Here is a 16,095-nt window from a genome sequence, read left to right on the forward strand (position 1 = left end):
CCACATTGTACATTTCAGTAAGTACTAACAAATTACCCACAAGAAAGGTTTTTTTCTAATTTATGCTATCATTAGTAACATATGAGTTTCTCCACACCCTTGCCAACACTTGATATTATAAATGCTTAAAATTTTTGCCAATTTTTAAGGGAAAGTTAATTTGCCCTTCCCTAGTTACTGAGTTTCACCAAATTTTTAAGCTTAAGATTTTGTATGTTCAGCCACTGTCTAAATCAAAGCTGTGTCTGGCTTTCATTACTAGTCAGTCACCAATGGCAGGCACCATCAAAACATAAAATGGATGGGAAATAGGTCCTTTGGATTTCTTCCTGTCTCAACTGTCTTTTCATATCCTCTCCCCTTTATCTATAGGATTATATTATCCTTTGTGATAAGGTGCTATTTATATATTTTAAATAGTTTTTGTTTCAAAATTTTTCTGTCAGCTAATTGTGTTCTATTGAACAGATTGTCTATTTTAAAGTAGTCAAATATTTTTCTTTATGGCTCTTGGGTAGTTCTTTTTTTTAAGGTTTATTTATTTATTTTTCAGAGACAGAGAGAAAGACCGAGACAGAGATAGAGACAGAGACAAAGACAGAGTGAGTGAGGGAGGGGCAAGAAAGAGGGAGAGAGAGAATCCCAAGCAGGCTCCATGCTGTTAGTGCAGAGCCCACATACCATGAGATAGTGACCTAAGCTGAAATCAAGAGTTGGATACTTAACCAACTGAGCCCCCCAAGAGCCCTTATTTATGATGTGGATGTTAATTTTGTGAAGAAGAGGGGGTAGACATTAAACTTAATTTGCTTTTCAAATAAATAGTTGTCCAAACACTATTTATGAACCTTTCTCCACTGACTTGAAATGCCATCTTCCTCATATATACATGACTGTTTCTGTACTAACATTTTTGTTCCATTATCTATGTTTATCTCAATGTCATACATTTAATGTATGGTTTTATAATATGCTTTGATAGAGGGGAAGTTCCACCTTCCCCATTACTTCATTTATAATTTTTAAAAAAAGGTTTTAATAAGTCTGTTCTTCATTGTTTAACTGCCTGACTCTCCCTTTTTCCTTGAGTTTCACATGACAGGGAGGTAACATTAAAAATACCCATAGGCAAAACAATGGAGCATGGAAAATGAAGGAAAGGAGACAAATAAAGAGAAATGTTCTCAAGATGGTATTTTTACCCCCTATACCTCAAGAAGCTACCCTATGAATTATGCCACATACAAAATAAGGTAGATTTTGTATGTTCAGCCACTGTCTAAATCAAAGCTGTGTCTGGCTTTCATTACTAGTCAGTCACCAATGGCAGGCACCATCAAAACATAAAATGGATGGGAAATAGAAATGACTCAATTTGAGAAAATGAACAAGGATTAAAGTGAACAAAGAATACAGTGAGAGAAAATAAAATACTGGTATTATTCTTATTGAACCCACCTTCAAAAGCTAAAAATCTCTGAGCTTAGTGTGTCCATTGTATCCTGAGTTTTTTCTGCTACCTCTATTTATGCCTCTTGATGTTTTATATGAATTATAGAGGGATCAATTCTCTGAAATGACACAAAAAGGGGAAGTACTATTAAGGATATTATAGTAATGAGTAACAGAAAATATCATGTTAATTGGAAGTTGGTAGGCATTAAAAAGGGAACCCAGCAAATAAGTTTCTGTAGTAAAATATACACACTAAACAGTTTAACCTTTAGCTCTACATACCATTTTACACAGTATGGTGATATTCAACTTGAAATTGTACCTGTTTTCATAGCAAAGCTAATGTTACACAAGTAGGTAAAACAGTCATGTGGACAAGGGTGGCTTTGGCTCAACAGTTAATTAAATTAGTTACAATGAATTTAGTTGTTTGTTGTTGAAAAGGCATGATTGTCAAGGGCCTTGTGTCCAATGCAGTGCATACTCTAGTTACTCCTCCTGAATTTATATTTTAAAATGTTCATTTATAGTCTGTTAATTTCATGAAACCTAACAACCCTTGTTGCTAAAACCAAATTTTTGTAAACCTGAAAGTGTAGCTCTTGAGAAAAAATGGAAAAATAGTGTAGCTATTTTACATATCAGACTAATATGAATTGTATAGCAAATCTTCGCGAAGTGGAGCTCATTCCTGTAACTTGTGCTTTCCTAGGAAACTGGTGCTAAGGAATCTTCTGTCAAGTTGCTTCCAAACTACTCATCCTCCAAGAGCGGTGCTTGGCTAGTAAGTGTGCTTCTGAGTTCGTTCTATAGTGGGCGCTGGTGAGAGGCGGTAGCCTGTCTACGCTCTGCTGCAGTTGCATGTTTAAGATCTTCCCGCTTTTACCCGGTGGGGTCTAAGACTCTCAGCTGCCATCTGACGGGTCTGGCTTCCCACTCTGTCTGGTGCCCCCTGGTGCTCATCACCTGTACAATCTTGAGTAGTTGCTAGGAGCAAAGGGGTCCAGAGAGTCTAAGGATGCTTTCAAGGAAAGCATTCCATTACTGTGAACTACATGCATCCATATTTCCTCTATGTCCAAAGCCACGGCATAAATTACATATGCACCTCTAGAAAGAGGGTGTGTTGTTTTACTAAGCCTCCAAGCAAACAAAAGATGGAAATTAAGCTTAACCGACTACATAGGCAAAAGTCAACTCAGCTCTCCCAAGTTTGTGGTAAAAAATGCAAAGATCTGTGGACCTTTTCTTTTCTCGAATTCTCCCCTCCACCGCAGGGTTAATATTTTTCTGGCAAAGCAAAGGATTCGCTATGATCCTGTATTTCAGGCGAGAAACCATCATTGAGAGACAGGATATCTGTCTTGGGGCTGGAGCTGAGAATGCGGCCTTAATTGTTACGGAAGGGAAGAAATAAGAGGCAATGCTCCCTGTCTCCTTCCCCAACCCATTTAACCAATATTAATCCCATGCACAATTTTCACAAAGTTTCTTTGACCCCATGGAAGGAGTCTTCAGCCCCTCTGGTTTTCTGAGCTCAGGTTCTAGTTCTCTTCGCTTTGCTTTCCTCCTCCACCCCCACACCCCTACAGTCACACAACACAACTGCGGCTCTCTCCATTAAAGAACAACAGATCATCTTTCATTGCATGGCAACCTCTTAGCTCTCTCTCGACTCAGCAGAGCATGATGGAAGTCTCTCCTCGCATCCTGCCTCCCTCTTCCTTTTTTCTTCCGTCCCTTTTTTCGCAAATTAAACCCTAAATAATGATTTTCCTAGCTAGCGTTGACTTAAGGATGGGGTTTAGCGACCCACGGGGACGCTCCCATCAGCCTTCCAGAAGGGGCGGTTTCCAAAGAAAACTACAATTCCCATGAGGCATCAGGCTAAAGCAACCACAGAGCATCATGGGAGTCATAGGCACTCTCGTCTTCAGTCCCTCTCATCCTTCTAATGTAAAAACTACAAGTCCCAGGGAGCCACGGTACTAGCACGCCTGCGCGAGAGCCCCGAGAGCGGGGTGGGGGTGGGGCGCCCCCGGCGGCGGGGGGCGGGGTCCGAGCGGGCGGTGTGGAGGCTTCAGACTCCCGGCGCCATTTAGCGCGGAGAGTTTCCCCGGCGGACGCGGCTCTTCGTACTCCGCCACTCTGCACCTTCATCTTCGGTGACAGAAGGCGGCCGGTGGGGGTGACTACTCTTTCCTCTCCCTAACCCCTTTCTCCCAGTCCTCTCGGTCTCCTCTACTCTCGACCCAGAGAAGCAGCGGAGCTCGGGCCCCGCGGTGAGCGGCCCTCCCCTCCCCACCGTTCCCTCCCTCAGTCAGCCCCCGGCACCGGCCCGGGAGGAGACGAGGGTTTGCCAGGCCCGGGGCGGGCGGGGAGGCCTCGGGGAAGGGGGGGCCCGCTCCTCAGGCACCGAGGCTTCGAGGCTTCGGCCCTTCCCGTCCGGCCGATGGGCGCCCTGTAAGACTGGTCCCCCTAGTTGGGGGCGCGTGTGGGAGGAGGCGACCGATTGACTGCCTGACCGGGAGCCCCCGGGCCGTCCCTCCCTCGCCTTCCTCGGCCCCTCCCACTTTCGTCGGCTGTGGGGCTGCCACCGCTCGGGAGTCGGCGCCCGTCCGTTCCTTGCGTTGCCGCCGCCCCCGGGGCCTAGCCCGCCCAGCTCGGGAAGCGGCGGCGGCGGCGGCGGCGAGGAGCTGGAGCCGCCGCCGCATCCGCCGCATCCGCTTCGACTCGGTGCCGGCCCGTCCCTCTGCCCCTCATGACTGCGGCGCCTCCGCTGCTCCAGCCTTCCCGGCCGTCTCTCGCCGCAGGATGGATGCGGACCGTGAGGCGCTAACCCCCGTGGTTCAGCTCCTCGATCGCCCGCCGACGAGCTTGGCTCGTGAGCCGCAGCAGCCGCCGCCGCCGCAACTGGGCCCAGTGGCCCGCGTCTCCTTCGGGGCGGCTCGTCAGTGCTGAGTGAGGAGCCGGCCGGCCGGGTGGATTCCGAACCTGCCGGCGGCGAGCCGTCGCAGCGGGACCCCGCACAGCGCCGCCGCTCCTCGGGCTCGGCCCCTCGCCTTCTCTTCCTTCACGAGTTCGAGCCCGCTCGCCTCGCACCAGCGGACCGACCATGTCTGGCGGCGCCTCAGAGAAGCAGAGCAGCACTCCGAGCTCCCTGTTTCTCTCGCCGCCGGCGCCTTCCCCCAAGAATGGCTCCAGCTCCGATTCCTCGGTGGGGGAGAAACTGGGCAGCGCGGGGCCCGACGCCGGAACTGGCCGGACGGAGGAGTACCGGCGTCGCCGCCACACTATGGACAAGGACAGCCGTGGCGCGGCCGCGACCACTACCACCACTGAGCACCGCTTCTTCCGCCGCAGCGTCATCTGCGACTCCAACGCCACTGCGCTGGAACTGCCCGGCCTTCCCCTTTCTCTCCCCCAACCCACCGTCGCCGCGGCTGCTCCGCAGAGCACCCCGCCGGAGCTCCACCGCGAGGAGACCTTGATCGCCACCGCCGCTGCCCATGTGGCCCAGCTGCCTCCCGCTGCTGCCGCCCCCGGGGAGCCAGCCGGCGCGGGCGCTGCCGCCGCGACTGCCCCCAGCAGTACCGGCAGAGACCGCCAAGTTTCCCAGCCCAACCATGTGGGGAGCAAAGAGGAGCCTCCGTCGGCCAGAAGTGGCAGCGGCGGCGGCAGCGCCAAAGAACCACAGGAGGAACGGAGCCAGCAACAGGATGACATCGAAGAGCTGGAGACCAAGGCCGTGGGAATGTCCAACGATGGCCGCTTCCTCAAGTTCGACATCGAGATTGGCAGAGGCTCCTTTAAGACCGTCTACAAAGGTCTCGACACGGAAACTACTGTGGAGGTCGCCTGGTGTGAACTGCAGGTATAGCCTCACTTCTTTACCCTATGGTGGTTTGGATCCAAATTTGGCTTGGTTAAGCCAGTTTATCGAATTCATCCTTTACGAGTCTTTCTCTAACTGTTCGCTCGGGGGCGGGGGCGGAGCGAGGGAGTCCAACTTTGGAAAGAGATTGAAACTAGAATTTGGGATGTGTATGTAGAGTACCCTATGTAGGTAAGAATTATTGGTAGCCAAAGAGATTTGCTAATGGGGGAGTGGTGAAAATCATCTGAGTACAAACGCATTATCTACTTGCTATTGTTTTCGTGTCGCAGGAAACTCGGAGTAAGTGGGAAAGTTTCTGAATTAGGAAAGTACAGTCTTCTTGCCTCGTGCATTTCCATCTCATCAGAGGCTCTGCAGTGCTGAGCTCCTGGTGTGTTACATGCGCGTTTCCATCCTTGACACTAGGCTGTTCTTTTAAAATAAGAACGACCTTGTTCACGAGTGACCTTACTTTGCGAATGACCTTACTTTGTATATACTCTAGTTGGTGATTGCATAGGCATTTAATATACACTATAAAAAATTTTCTTTTCTGAATAAATGCCTTGGAACTAGAAGGGTACAGGTAAGTGTTTGATACTGTTCCACCTAATGATGCTTAAGCCTTTTGGAAGCTAGCAGTTACCTGACAGTGTTAATTAAAACTAGTACATATTCAGCCTTTTCACTATACAATGAACAGTACAAGAGCCCATGTACAATTATAGACGTGCTTTGAGAGTTGTAAAGTCACTATTGTTATTTTAAACTTGTTATGAAAGGTTTTTAAGCCAAACTTTTTGAAGAGTCTAAAGGACTCACTATGCTTTTGCTTTCAGTCTCTCAGAGAGATGTTCATGGTGTAGATTATGGTGTGCATTCTGGTTGACAGATATATTCTAGGTTTAAATAGCTAGGTTTGGGTAACTTGTTGCTTTACCTATAGCAGCTTGCTTGAATGTTGCCCTCATCTGGAAGTGAACATAGGTTTTGGAAGAAGCAGAGTTCCACTGAATGAAAAAGTTAGCTGTATTATACATGAAAATGCCCATTATCCATATTCTTCTTGTCAAGAAAATGGACCAAAATAGGATATGAAAATAACTGAATAATCTCGGAGTTTATTTTATCCATTAACTAATAGGTTAATACTTAACCCTTTGAATGTCACCTTCCAAATGACCAAGGCCATATCAAATGTGAAGGGAAGTTAACATGTGGAAGGAAGTGAACATAAAAACTGACAAGTTCTTTAGGAACATAATAATTTCTTAAGTTTTACAGTAAATGGTGTAGAACTTCTAAGGCATTGTGAAATAAAAGCAACTCACTTTTATGGTGATTTATGTTGGAAAGGGTGTGCAGCCTTTAAAAAAAAATCTTGTCAAATTATAACTTTATTCCTGTTGAGCATACTCAAACATTTAGGCCTGATCCCTTTTGGTTTACAGGCAAAAATTCTATTTACACTTTCTTTTGTAGTAGGCGTGCCTGTTACTGTTGATCCTGGATTTTATTCTTTTGTTATGGTTTTATATTTGAATAGGTGTCTTTTAAATACATATTTTTTAATTGGTTACCTTACCTTCTTAAGACTGAAGTAAACGTTGATCACTTTATGGATTAGTTCTGTTAGTTTCAGATATTTAACTTTCAAGACTTCTCAGAATGTAATTGTGTTTTCCTTAATCAACTGTAATTTTTGATAGTTTATTTATCTTGGAACTCATGATACAATGGAAAAAACTAAATATGCTTAATGTCATAATAATTTTGTCCTCACTTTTTCTTTGAACTCAATGGTTCTGGATTTTTGTTCTCTGTCTAGACCTGGGAATGGTCAAATTAAGAATATCTAATATCCTTATATGTAATATCACCATCTTATTTTTTTAAGCCAGTTCAGGATTTGGCTGCAGAACGAAATAAATCCTAGTTCACTGAGTGGTACCCTGGTTTAGAAACTTCCATATGTCATTTAATCCTGTTTATATGATTTTTCATTTTGTTTTTTAAAATATGATTTTTCTAGCCCCAGGATCTTTTAAGCAGTAGTTGGACAGTACTTCTGGTTTTTTGACTAGTACATTTACCTAATAACTTATTCATTAGATTAGTGTTTGAGTTTTTGTCCTTGGATACAAATTAAAGGATTACTAAAGCATTGGGAAGAAAGGAAAGCTTTTTTCACTAAATGTGTACTTCTAATATAAATATTTTTCTGGAGGAAGATAGGAGAAATTCTGTATTCAGTTGTTAAATAGCTTAGTGTATTGAAATTGGAAGAAATCTTAGGTTATTCTGCGTAGCTACTTATTTGATAAATAGCCTGATCGTGAAGCAGATAAATGACTTTGGTAAACAACAAAATTTACACTGGTTAGGATCTAATGATTTGGAAAATGTTAAAGCATTTGTAGTTTAGTACATGGCTAATTAGTACGTCTCAAATGAAGCAGTTCTATTTTGGTGTGGAAGTTGCTGTCCGATTTCTGGGGAAATCTGATCCTATACTAGACTTCTGGTTTAGGTATTTATTGATTTTTATCAATTTAAATGTGCAAATAGGCTTTTTAGGATAGAGAATGGGTGAACATGGTATATAAATCAAACTTGTGTCCATCAAGCTAATTTTAAGAGTCACAGTATGCAAGTATCAATTCCTAACAAATAATATTAGGTAATACTTTGATACCACAGGATCTTAGCTGATAACTTTGATCTTTTAGATGCACATTTCTTTACTTAATTTTATTAGGTAAATAACATGCCTTAACTTTAATATTCTGTTGTCTTGGTCATAAAATGCTGTTGCTGGACTTTGCAGAGTTTACATTGCTTTTCTGTAGAGACATCTTGGTTTTTTAAGAGATGTAGCATAATTTTTTTGAAGAAAATGTTATTTATACATAGATTTTGTGAATGATTTTGGTTACTTTAAGCCCTTTTCTCCCCAAATTGCTTTTATTAAATAGAGTTCACTTGGCAACTTGACATATTCACTTCATATTTTGATGAGATTATTTCTAGATCTGCTTGGAAGGGGAGATCAAATTTATAAATTGTGTTTAAGCACCAATGTACTTAGTGCTGGCTTAGCTCTGGCCTTTTTTTTTTTTTTTTTTTGGTAAATTAAGGCTCATGTTTCATCATGAGTATATGATTAGTTTTTTTGGACTTAATTTTTTTTAGCTGTATCATAATGTTACATTTTAAGTATACAGGTGTTATTAATGTTTTATGAAAAATTTAGCAGTACTGCAGAAATGTGATATAATATTCTGATTAAGAAACCATAACTTATTTCTTTGCTTTAGTTCTTAAAATAACCCATTGAACTGAATCTTCCACTTGAATATTGATTTTTCTTTTGTCATTACGTTTTACCTTTGTGCCAAATTCCGTGTTTTTCAGGATGATAATCTACAGTTATTTTCAGTCCCAGGAACAAGATTTTAGGGAATCGTGTTTGGAGTTTTGTTTGTTTTTTTTTTTTATTTTTTTAACGTTTTTTTATTTATTTTTGAGAGATAGAGACAGCGCGAGCAAGGGAGGGTCAGAGAGAGAGGGAGATACAGAATCTGAAGACAGGCTCCAGGCTCTGAGCCAGCTGTCAGCACAGAGCCCCATGTGGGGCTCGAACCCACGAACTGAGAGATAATGACCTGAGCCGAAGCCGGACGCTTAACTGACTGAGCCACCCAGGCGCCCCGAGTTTTGTTTGTTTTAAAGTCTCGGTAACTGATGAGTGTGAGCAAAATTGAGATAACACAAGTGTAGCTGCTAATACAAATTAAGGAATGATTGGTAATGAAGTCATCTTTTTCCCCTTCTAACCAGACATAATGGAATTAAAGACAGGATAATTTTGTTAGATAAGATGCAATTTAAAATATATGTACTTATTGCTGTAGTAAGTAACCTTTGTGGTACAAGAATTGAGAATAATATTTAGGTTGATTTTTTTTTTAATATTTATTTTTGAGAGAGAGAGAGAGAAACAGACAGAGACCAAGTATAGGCGAGACAGGGGCAGAGAGAAAGGAAGACACAGAATCCAAAGCAGCTTCCAGGCTCTGAGCTGTCAGTACAGCCTGACATGGGGCTCGAACTCACCAACCATGAGATCATGCCCTGAGCCGAAGTCGGATGCTTACCCAGTTGAGCCACCCAGGTGCCCCTAGGTTGATTTTTCAGTGATATTTCTTACTTAGTCTTTGGGGTTTGAATGTTTTCCTTTTTTATTATTTACCTTTTTTCTCATCTTAAGTATCACAGTTGTTCCTAGTATAAGATTGTTTTTGTCAGAAACAAATGGGGACTCTTTTGTTGTCTGGTGACTGAGTTCATTTCTTGACATTCAGGTTTTAGTGCATGATCCTGGTCATTTGAAAGTCATTCTGCTTAATCTCCATGGAAACGTTCAACTAAAACGGGGCTCTCATTTTCAGAAATCATTCTAAAGCTGTTATTTGGATTTTCTATTAAAGCTTTAAGATTTTTAAAATAAAGCTGTAAAAGTAGCAAGAGTGATCATGCTCAATTATAATTTTTGAAAATGTTAGTATAATACGAAAAAATTCATTAATAGTTAATAGGTTTTACTGTATCAATTCTTTATTTTTAGCATTTGCATTTTATTTGAGGTTTTTTTTTTTTTAGGTTAATTTATTTTGAGAGAGAGCGTGCGTGAGCAGGGAAGGGGCAGAGAGAAAGGGAATTCCAAGCATGCTCTGCACTATCTGCGCAGCCGGTGCCGGGCTCAGTCTCACAAACTGAGATCATGACCTGAGCCGAAATCACAAGTCAAATGCTTAACCCACTGAGTCACCCAGGTGCCTCTATTTGAGGATTTTTTGGGGAGTTTCTTTTTTTTTCATTTTTTAACAAGACCATTGGAGTATGCAGGAATATGTGAGACTTAGCATACATGCTCTGAGTTTAGATATGAAGAGGGCATTATTTTTATGCAGTATAATATAATAAATAAGAACTTAACTGCCGGAAGAAAAAAAAAAAACTTAACTGCTTGAATGCAAATCCTGACTCAGCTAATGATTGTGTCACCTTGGGCAACTTTGGGCTAATTTCCTATCAATAAAATGGAGTGTGTAATAAGAGTACCTACTTTATAGAGTTGTTGTGACAATTAAATGAATTAATATAAATGTAAAACATTTGGGGGAGGACCTGGCACATAAGCATTAACTGTGATGATACAGCATCTTTTTAGGCTTTTTGAGGATATCTGTGAACGTTTTGTTTGATTTGAAAAATCATGTAGCAAAACTCTTAACTGTTGCTGTCACTCTTACAGGGGGGACTTTGGAGTTGAACATGGTGTTAGCAGTGCTTTGAAATTCTTTAGCTTTACCTGTCTTCTGCCTTACTTTGTAATTTCATGACCTGTCACTTTCTCAAATGCCAGCCTTTCTGAATTACTACCCTCCAGAATTTGCTGAGATCTTTTTCCTTTTGGGATCATCCTTACATTCTTCTTCAAATTGATTAGAACTTGTTTATATTCTTTGTTCACTTCACTAGTCTTTGAGCTCTTTGAAGGTATAAGTTCATTCTCAGTATACTTTAATAAATACTATATTCTTTTCTAAGTTAAAAATAATAGATCTCAAGGATTTTTAGCCATACTCCTAGCATCTCTTTGGTCCACAGCTGATTCTCTAATCTTGTATCTGGAGACTTTACTATAGTGTAATACAATACCATATAATGGAAAAGACCTTGAAGGCAGAACATTTGGGTTCTGTTATTCAATTATCTTACCTGAGTAAGGAACTTAATCTTAATGCTGACTTATTAGTAATATAACTTAACTGGATTGTAGAAGATAACTGGAAAACTATGTGGAGGTACTTTGAAAACTGTAAAGTGTTACAGATAATAAAATGATGATGGTGCTTTAAAAAATCCATTTTGACAGGTCATAAGTTATTGCTTGTTACAAATTGGTTGACTATTTTAAACTTCTTAGTTCAAGTTGGGTTTTAAGAACTTTTTGGTTTGTTAGTTTAGGAATTTTATTAAATCTTAAGACAAAGAGGAACAGCTTTTCAGACTGAAGAGAAATTACCAGAAGCGCTTCTTAAGAGTGTTTTTATTTGGGAGAGGATTGTGCTTTTATCAGGTGGCCGACTTAATTTTGTGTGCAGTTTTTAAAAGATTGTTTATTGATACTTTCTACATGAGAGGAAAGATGTCAGTGATTTGTTTGGTTTTGTGGTTGGCTTAGTTGTTCATATCTCCACCTTAATTTATATTAATTTAGATTTCTCAGATGTGTTTTCATAAAGAATTTGCTTTTTGATATTGTGATTTGAATCTTAGCATTTCAAGATAGACATACTAAGTGCGCTATACTAGGTGAATGTGCTTAATGATTTTCGGAAAAGAATCCTTAGGTAAACTGTTTGTCATCACAAGCAAATAATACAGTTTCTCTAGGAACTTAAGATTTCTTAAGAGATTTAAGAATTTAAGAATAATTTAGGAGGGGCGCCTGGGTGGCTCAGTCAGTTGGGTGTCTGACTTTGGTTCAGGTCATGATCTTGGGGTCCGTGAGTTCAAGCCTACCTTGGTCTCTGTGCTGACAGCCTCAGAGCCTGGAGCCTGCTTCGGATTCTGTGTCTCCCATCTCTCTCTCTGTTCCTCCCCCACTTGTACTCTGTCTCTGTCTCTCTCAAAAATAAACATTAAAAAAATTTAGGGAAGAGTGTTTAGAAATCCACTTGATACAATTATCATATTCAGGTTAGTTAAGAAGAGTCACACTAATTATATCTGTAGAAATAATTGCCTTTTATACAGCCAGAGTTCAGCATTTCAGAGACAGATGTCTTTTTTTGTCAGTATGTGCATGGTGGATGGTCTTATGTTAATCAAACACAAACTAATATATAAACCAAGCAGTGAGAAGTAAAATTAATTAGTAAATGAAATCATTATTGATGTGCATATTTTCTCTATTAATAGAAGTAAAAGTTTCCTTGGGATAATGACAAGATCATCTTAATGGCTAATAGTTTTGAGCTAAATACCTGCTATATCCATCTCTTCATGGATACTCTCCTTACTTGGACTGGTAGGTCATTGTGAATTAGAGTCACTTTGAGAAATGCAATAGATTTAACATGCTGAAGAATTTCTAGACATCATTATTTCATATGTGTTTACATGTTCTTTGAACACTTCATACACCCCTCCCATACAAATACTCAGGTATAGGCAATGGAGAGTAATTAAAGAATTTTAAGCAAAGAAGTTAGGTAGATTTGCTTATTGGTAATTGTGGAGAATGGATTTAAGGAATACAAGGGATATGTAGAGTTTAGTTAGGGTTATGGGCATGAGATTTCTGTGGCCTAAATGAGGGCAGAAGTAGAGGAGTGTAATCTGTAAATAGGAGATAAAATATGCAGGATTTAGTGATGAATTGGCAATTTGTAGGAAAAATGAAGCAGATAAAAGGGTGGGGGATAGATGATTGTGCTGTCAGCTTAGGGGGGAATAAGAAAGAATTAGGGTTTTGTATTTTGGGTGAGGGGAAAGCCTATGGAGATACATATCCAATTTGACATGTTAAGTCTAAAGTACTTGGGAAACCTCTATGAAGAAGTTCAATAGGCATTTGGATATATTATTGAAGCTCAAACCATAGGTCCAGGATAGAACTATAGATTCCCAAATGTTTATGTTAGTCATAGCTAAAATAATGCAAGTGAATGAATTTATCTAAGGAGAATAACTATCTATCTATATAGATATAGATATATGGGGGGAGGGAGAGAGGAAGAGACGGGAGAATAATTTTCCTATGGCAAAATGGGAATAATTAGAATGAGTGGGCAAAAGAAAGGAAAAGCCCAGGGATTAGACTAAATAGAACACTAGAAGAATGGCAATATCAAGGGAATCACATTTAAAAATATTTTTTTAATATTTGTTTATTTTTGAGAGAGAAACAGAGCATGAGTGAAGGAGAGGCAGAGAGAGAGAGAGGGAGGGAGGGAGAGAGAGAGAGAGAAACTGAATCAAGGCTCCAGGCCTTGAGCTGTCAGCCCAGAGCCTGATGTGGGGCTGGAACTCAACAAACCACAAGATCGTGACCTGAGCTGAAGTCCGACACTCAACCTACTGAGCCATCCATGTGCTCCTATCAAGGTAATAACATTTTAAGAAAGGAATATAGCAGAGAAGTGCAATTTGCATAGTAGTAATCTTAAAAAATAGATTTTAGAAGGACTAGAAAAGAATTGTAGAGATTATTCTGGCTTTTGAAATTGTTGATTGCTTTTGGCTGTTAAGTTATTAAAAACAAAATTTGCAGTTATCGAAAAAGTGAGTAGATATAACACTGGTAACATCCTAGATTTATGTATTGTTCACTAGCCTCCTATGGCTATTTAACTTAATTAAAATGAAATAAAATTTAAAAACAATGTTTCAGTTGCACTAGCTGCATTTCAAGTGCTCAGAAGCCATGTACCCTCCATATTGGATGGCACAGATAAAGAACATTTCCATCATTTTGGGAAGTTCTGTTGGAATGTGCTGCGTTTAAATTTTGGGTTGAGTTTGTGTGTGTGTGTGTGTGTGTGTGTGTGTGTGTTTTAATAGCTTGAGATATAATTTATACACTATAAAGAATATATAGTGTGGTGCTTTTATAACTTAAGTTACATATTTTTAAAATGTATTCTGTATTAATAAAGTAAAAAGCCATCCTTTTTTGAAAAAGATGTACAAAGGTTGTTATCACAAATTCTACATATTCATGCAGAATTAACAAAGATAAACATTATGTCACATTTGCTCCAGATATTTGGTGATCCTACAGTTTCAGAATAGGAAATTTGCAGTGGATTTAAGGGAATGGCTGAGGAAGGTTTAGAAGTAGAGACAATAAGAAGACGAGGCCATTTCTTTAGACAAGTTTTAATGAGTATGGGGCAAGAAAGATTGAATAAGTAGAAGGCATGATCAAGGATGAGATGGATAGATAAAGGAAAGGTCTTTAAAAGTTGAAGCATTGAAATACTTTGATTATTTGAAATAATCCAAATAAGTCTTTAATACATCATGCTATTTATCAACTGGTGTCTAGAATATTCATTTATGCATTGTCAGTCCATACGCAATGTCCTGGTTAAACAAAGTTTGCTTCTCTCCTATAATCTCTGGCTTGTATGTTACATTTACATAACAGTATGGTGATAACATGCTTCATAAGTGAACTATCTCTCACTTATCCATCTTGTCACTTGAGGAAACAGCCAGATTTCAAATAAATTTTTATTTCAAGAAATATTCTGAATTACTATACTATTTCTAGGATGTGGTAAAAATGGGCTATTTTACAACAAAAGCCCTAATTACTGTATAACTTCCTTAAGGCCTGTTTTACAAAGTGTTCCTTGCTAATTAATCTGGGAGTGTATTAATAATTACTAATAGCTAGCTAGTAAGAGCCCTTTTTTTGCGACAGGCCCAGTACCACGTCCATAATTGTTAAGGATTTATTTATAATTTTCACAACAGTACAAGGAAGATACTTTCTTTTTTAGTGTTTGTTTATTTTTGAGAGAGACAGAGCCCAAGCTCGGGAGGGGCAGAGATACACACACACACACACTCTCTCTCTCTCTCTCTCTCCCTCTCTCTCTCTCTCTCTCTCTCTCTCTCTCTCTCTCTCTCTCTCTGTGTCTCTGTGTCTCTGTGTCTCTGTCTCTCTGAAACAGGTTCCAGGCTCCTGCTTTCAGCACAGAGCCCAGCTTGGGGTTTGAACCCACAAACCATGAGATCATGACCTGAGCTGAAGTTGGACGCTTAATTGACTCAGCTACCCAGGTGCCCCAATGAAGATATTTTTTTAATTTTATATTTGAGGAAGCTAATCAGGTTTAATAACTTGCTTAAGATTATGGCATACCTTGTTTTTTCCACTACAGAATACTTCAGTTAAACAGGATGAAGAGGTTGAATCCTAGTGAAATTCTAAATCCTTTTGCTTTATTTAGCAATTATAATCCCTTGTTGAACATCTTTTACATTTTGTATATACTTTCAGTTCATGAACTAAATCTCTATTTAAATGCCCTTTTAGCCAGTATACACATGTAGATATATAAGAAGGGAGATGGCAGGATTTTTTAAAATTCACTTTTGGGTGTGTTCAGAGTTTTTAAGATGCTATTTACATTCATTGGTTATCACAGAGGATGTTCTGTTTAGACTTAAGTATTTAATATTTAAGGCGAAGGAGTATTATTTCTAGGGATCTGTGTATCAGATTTCCATCTAATAGAGAAATTAAATGGCTATAGTATTATTAGGATTTTTTGTCTTTAGCAAGTTCTATGTATAAAGATTATTTGTTTTCAAGTTTTACATTGTTAGTAAAATTAACTTGTAAATTTCTAAAATTGTTAGGTATCAATGCTATTTTTTACTCAGCCAGGAAAGCAGAACTAAGGATATTGGAGTACTTAATAGAACAGATCAACATGTTAATTGTTATTGTATAATTTCCTTAGGACTCAGTTATATTTACTTTGAAGATTGATGTTATAGTTCATTAGTTTAGTTTTTGATAATGATGTATGAATTGACTTTCCCCCTTGATTTTTTTTTTAAATCATGTTACTTTTTTTTCTTCTCTTCACTATTTATTTTGACATATTACATATGCTATTAAGAAGTATTTGGCTCTCTTGTTTGTATGAACTCCAAATAGAAATCTCATTTTA

General features: G+C 39.7%; 1 protein-coding gene across 12 annotated transcripts in view; it reads left to right on the forward strand.

Moving 5' to 3' along the window:
* Nucleotides 1-4,429: 4,429 nt before the first annotated feature.
* Nucleotides 4,430-16,095, forward strand: part of WNK1 (WNK lysine deficient protein kinase 1) — a 146,605-nt gene continuing 134,939 nt past the window's right edge. For 4 of the 12 annotated variants that reach the window (XM_029954002.1, XM_029954004.1, XM_029954005.1 and 1 more), the window contains exon 1: nucleotides 4,432-5,329. In XM_029954002.1, the coding sequence (XP_029809862.1) occupies nucleotides 4,571-5,329 (759 nt within the window). In that variant the 5' untranslated portion in view covers nucleotides 4,432-4,570. Of the gene's footprint in view, nucleotides 5,330-16,095 lie in introns of all 12 variants that reach the window. The other 8 variants (XM_029954009.1, XM_029954010.1, XM_029954012.1 and 5 more) reach the window with 5 other exon arrangements.

Source organism: Suricata suricatta, chromosome 10 (assembly GCF_006229205.1).
Source record: "Suricata suricatta isolate VVHF042 chromosome 10, meerkat_22Aug2017_6uvM2_HiC, whole genome shotgun sequence".
In the NCBI taxonomy this organism is placed as follows: Eukaryota; Metazoa; Chordata; class Mammalia; order Carnivora; family Herpestidae; genus Suricata; species Suricata suricatta.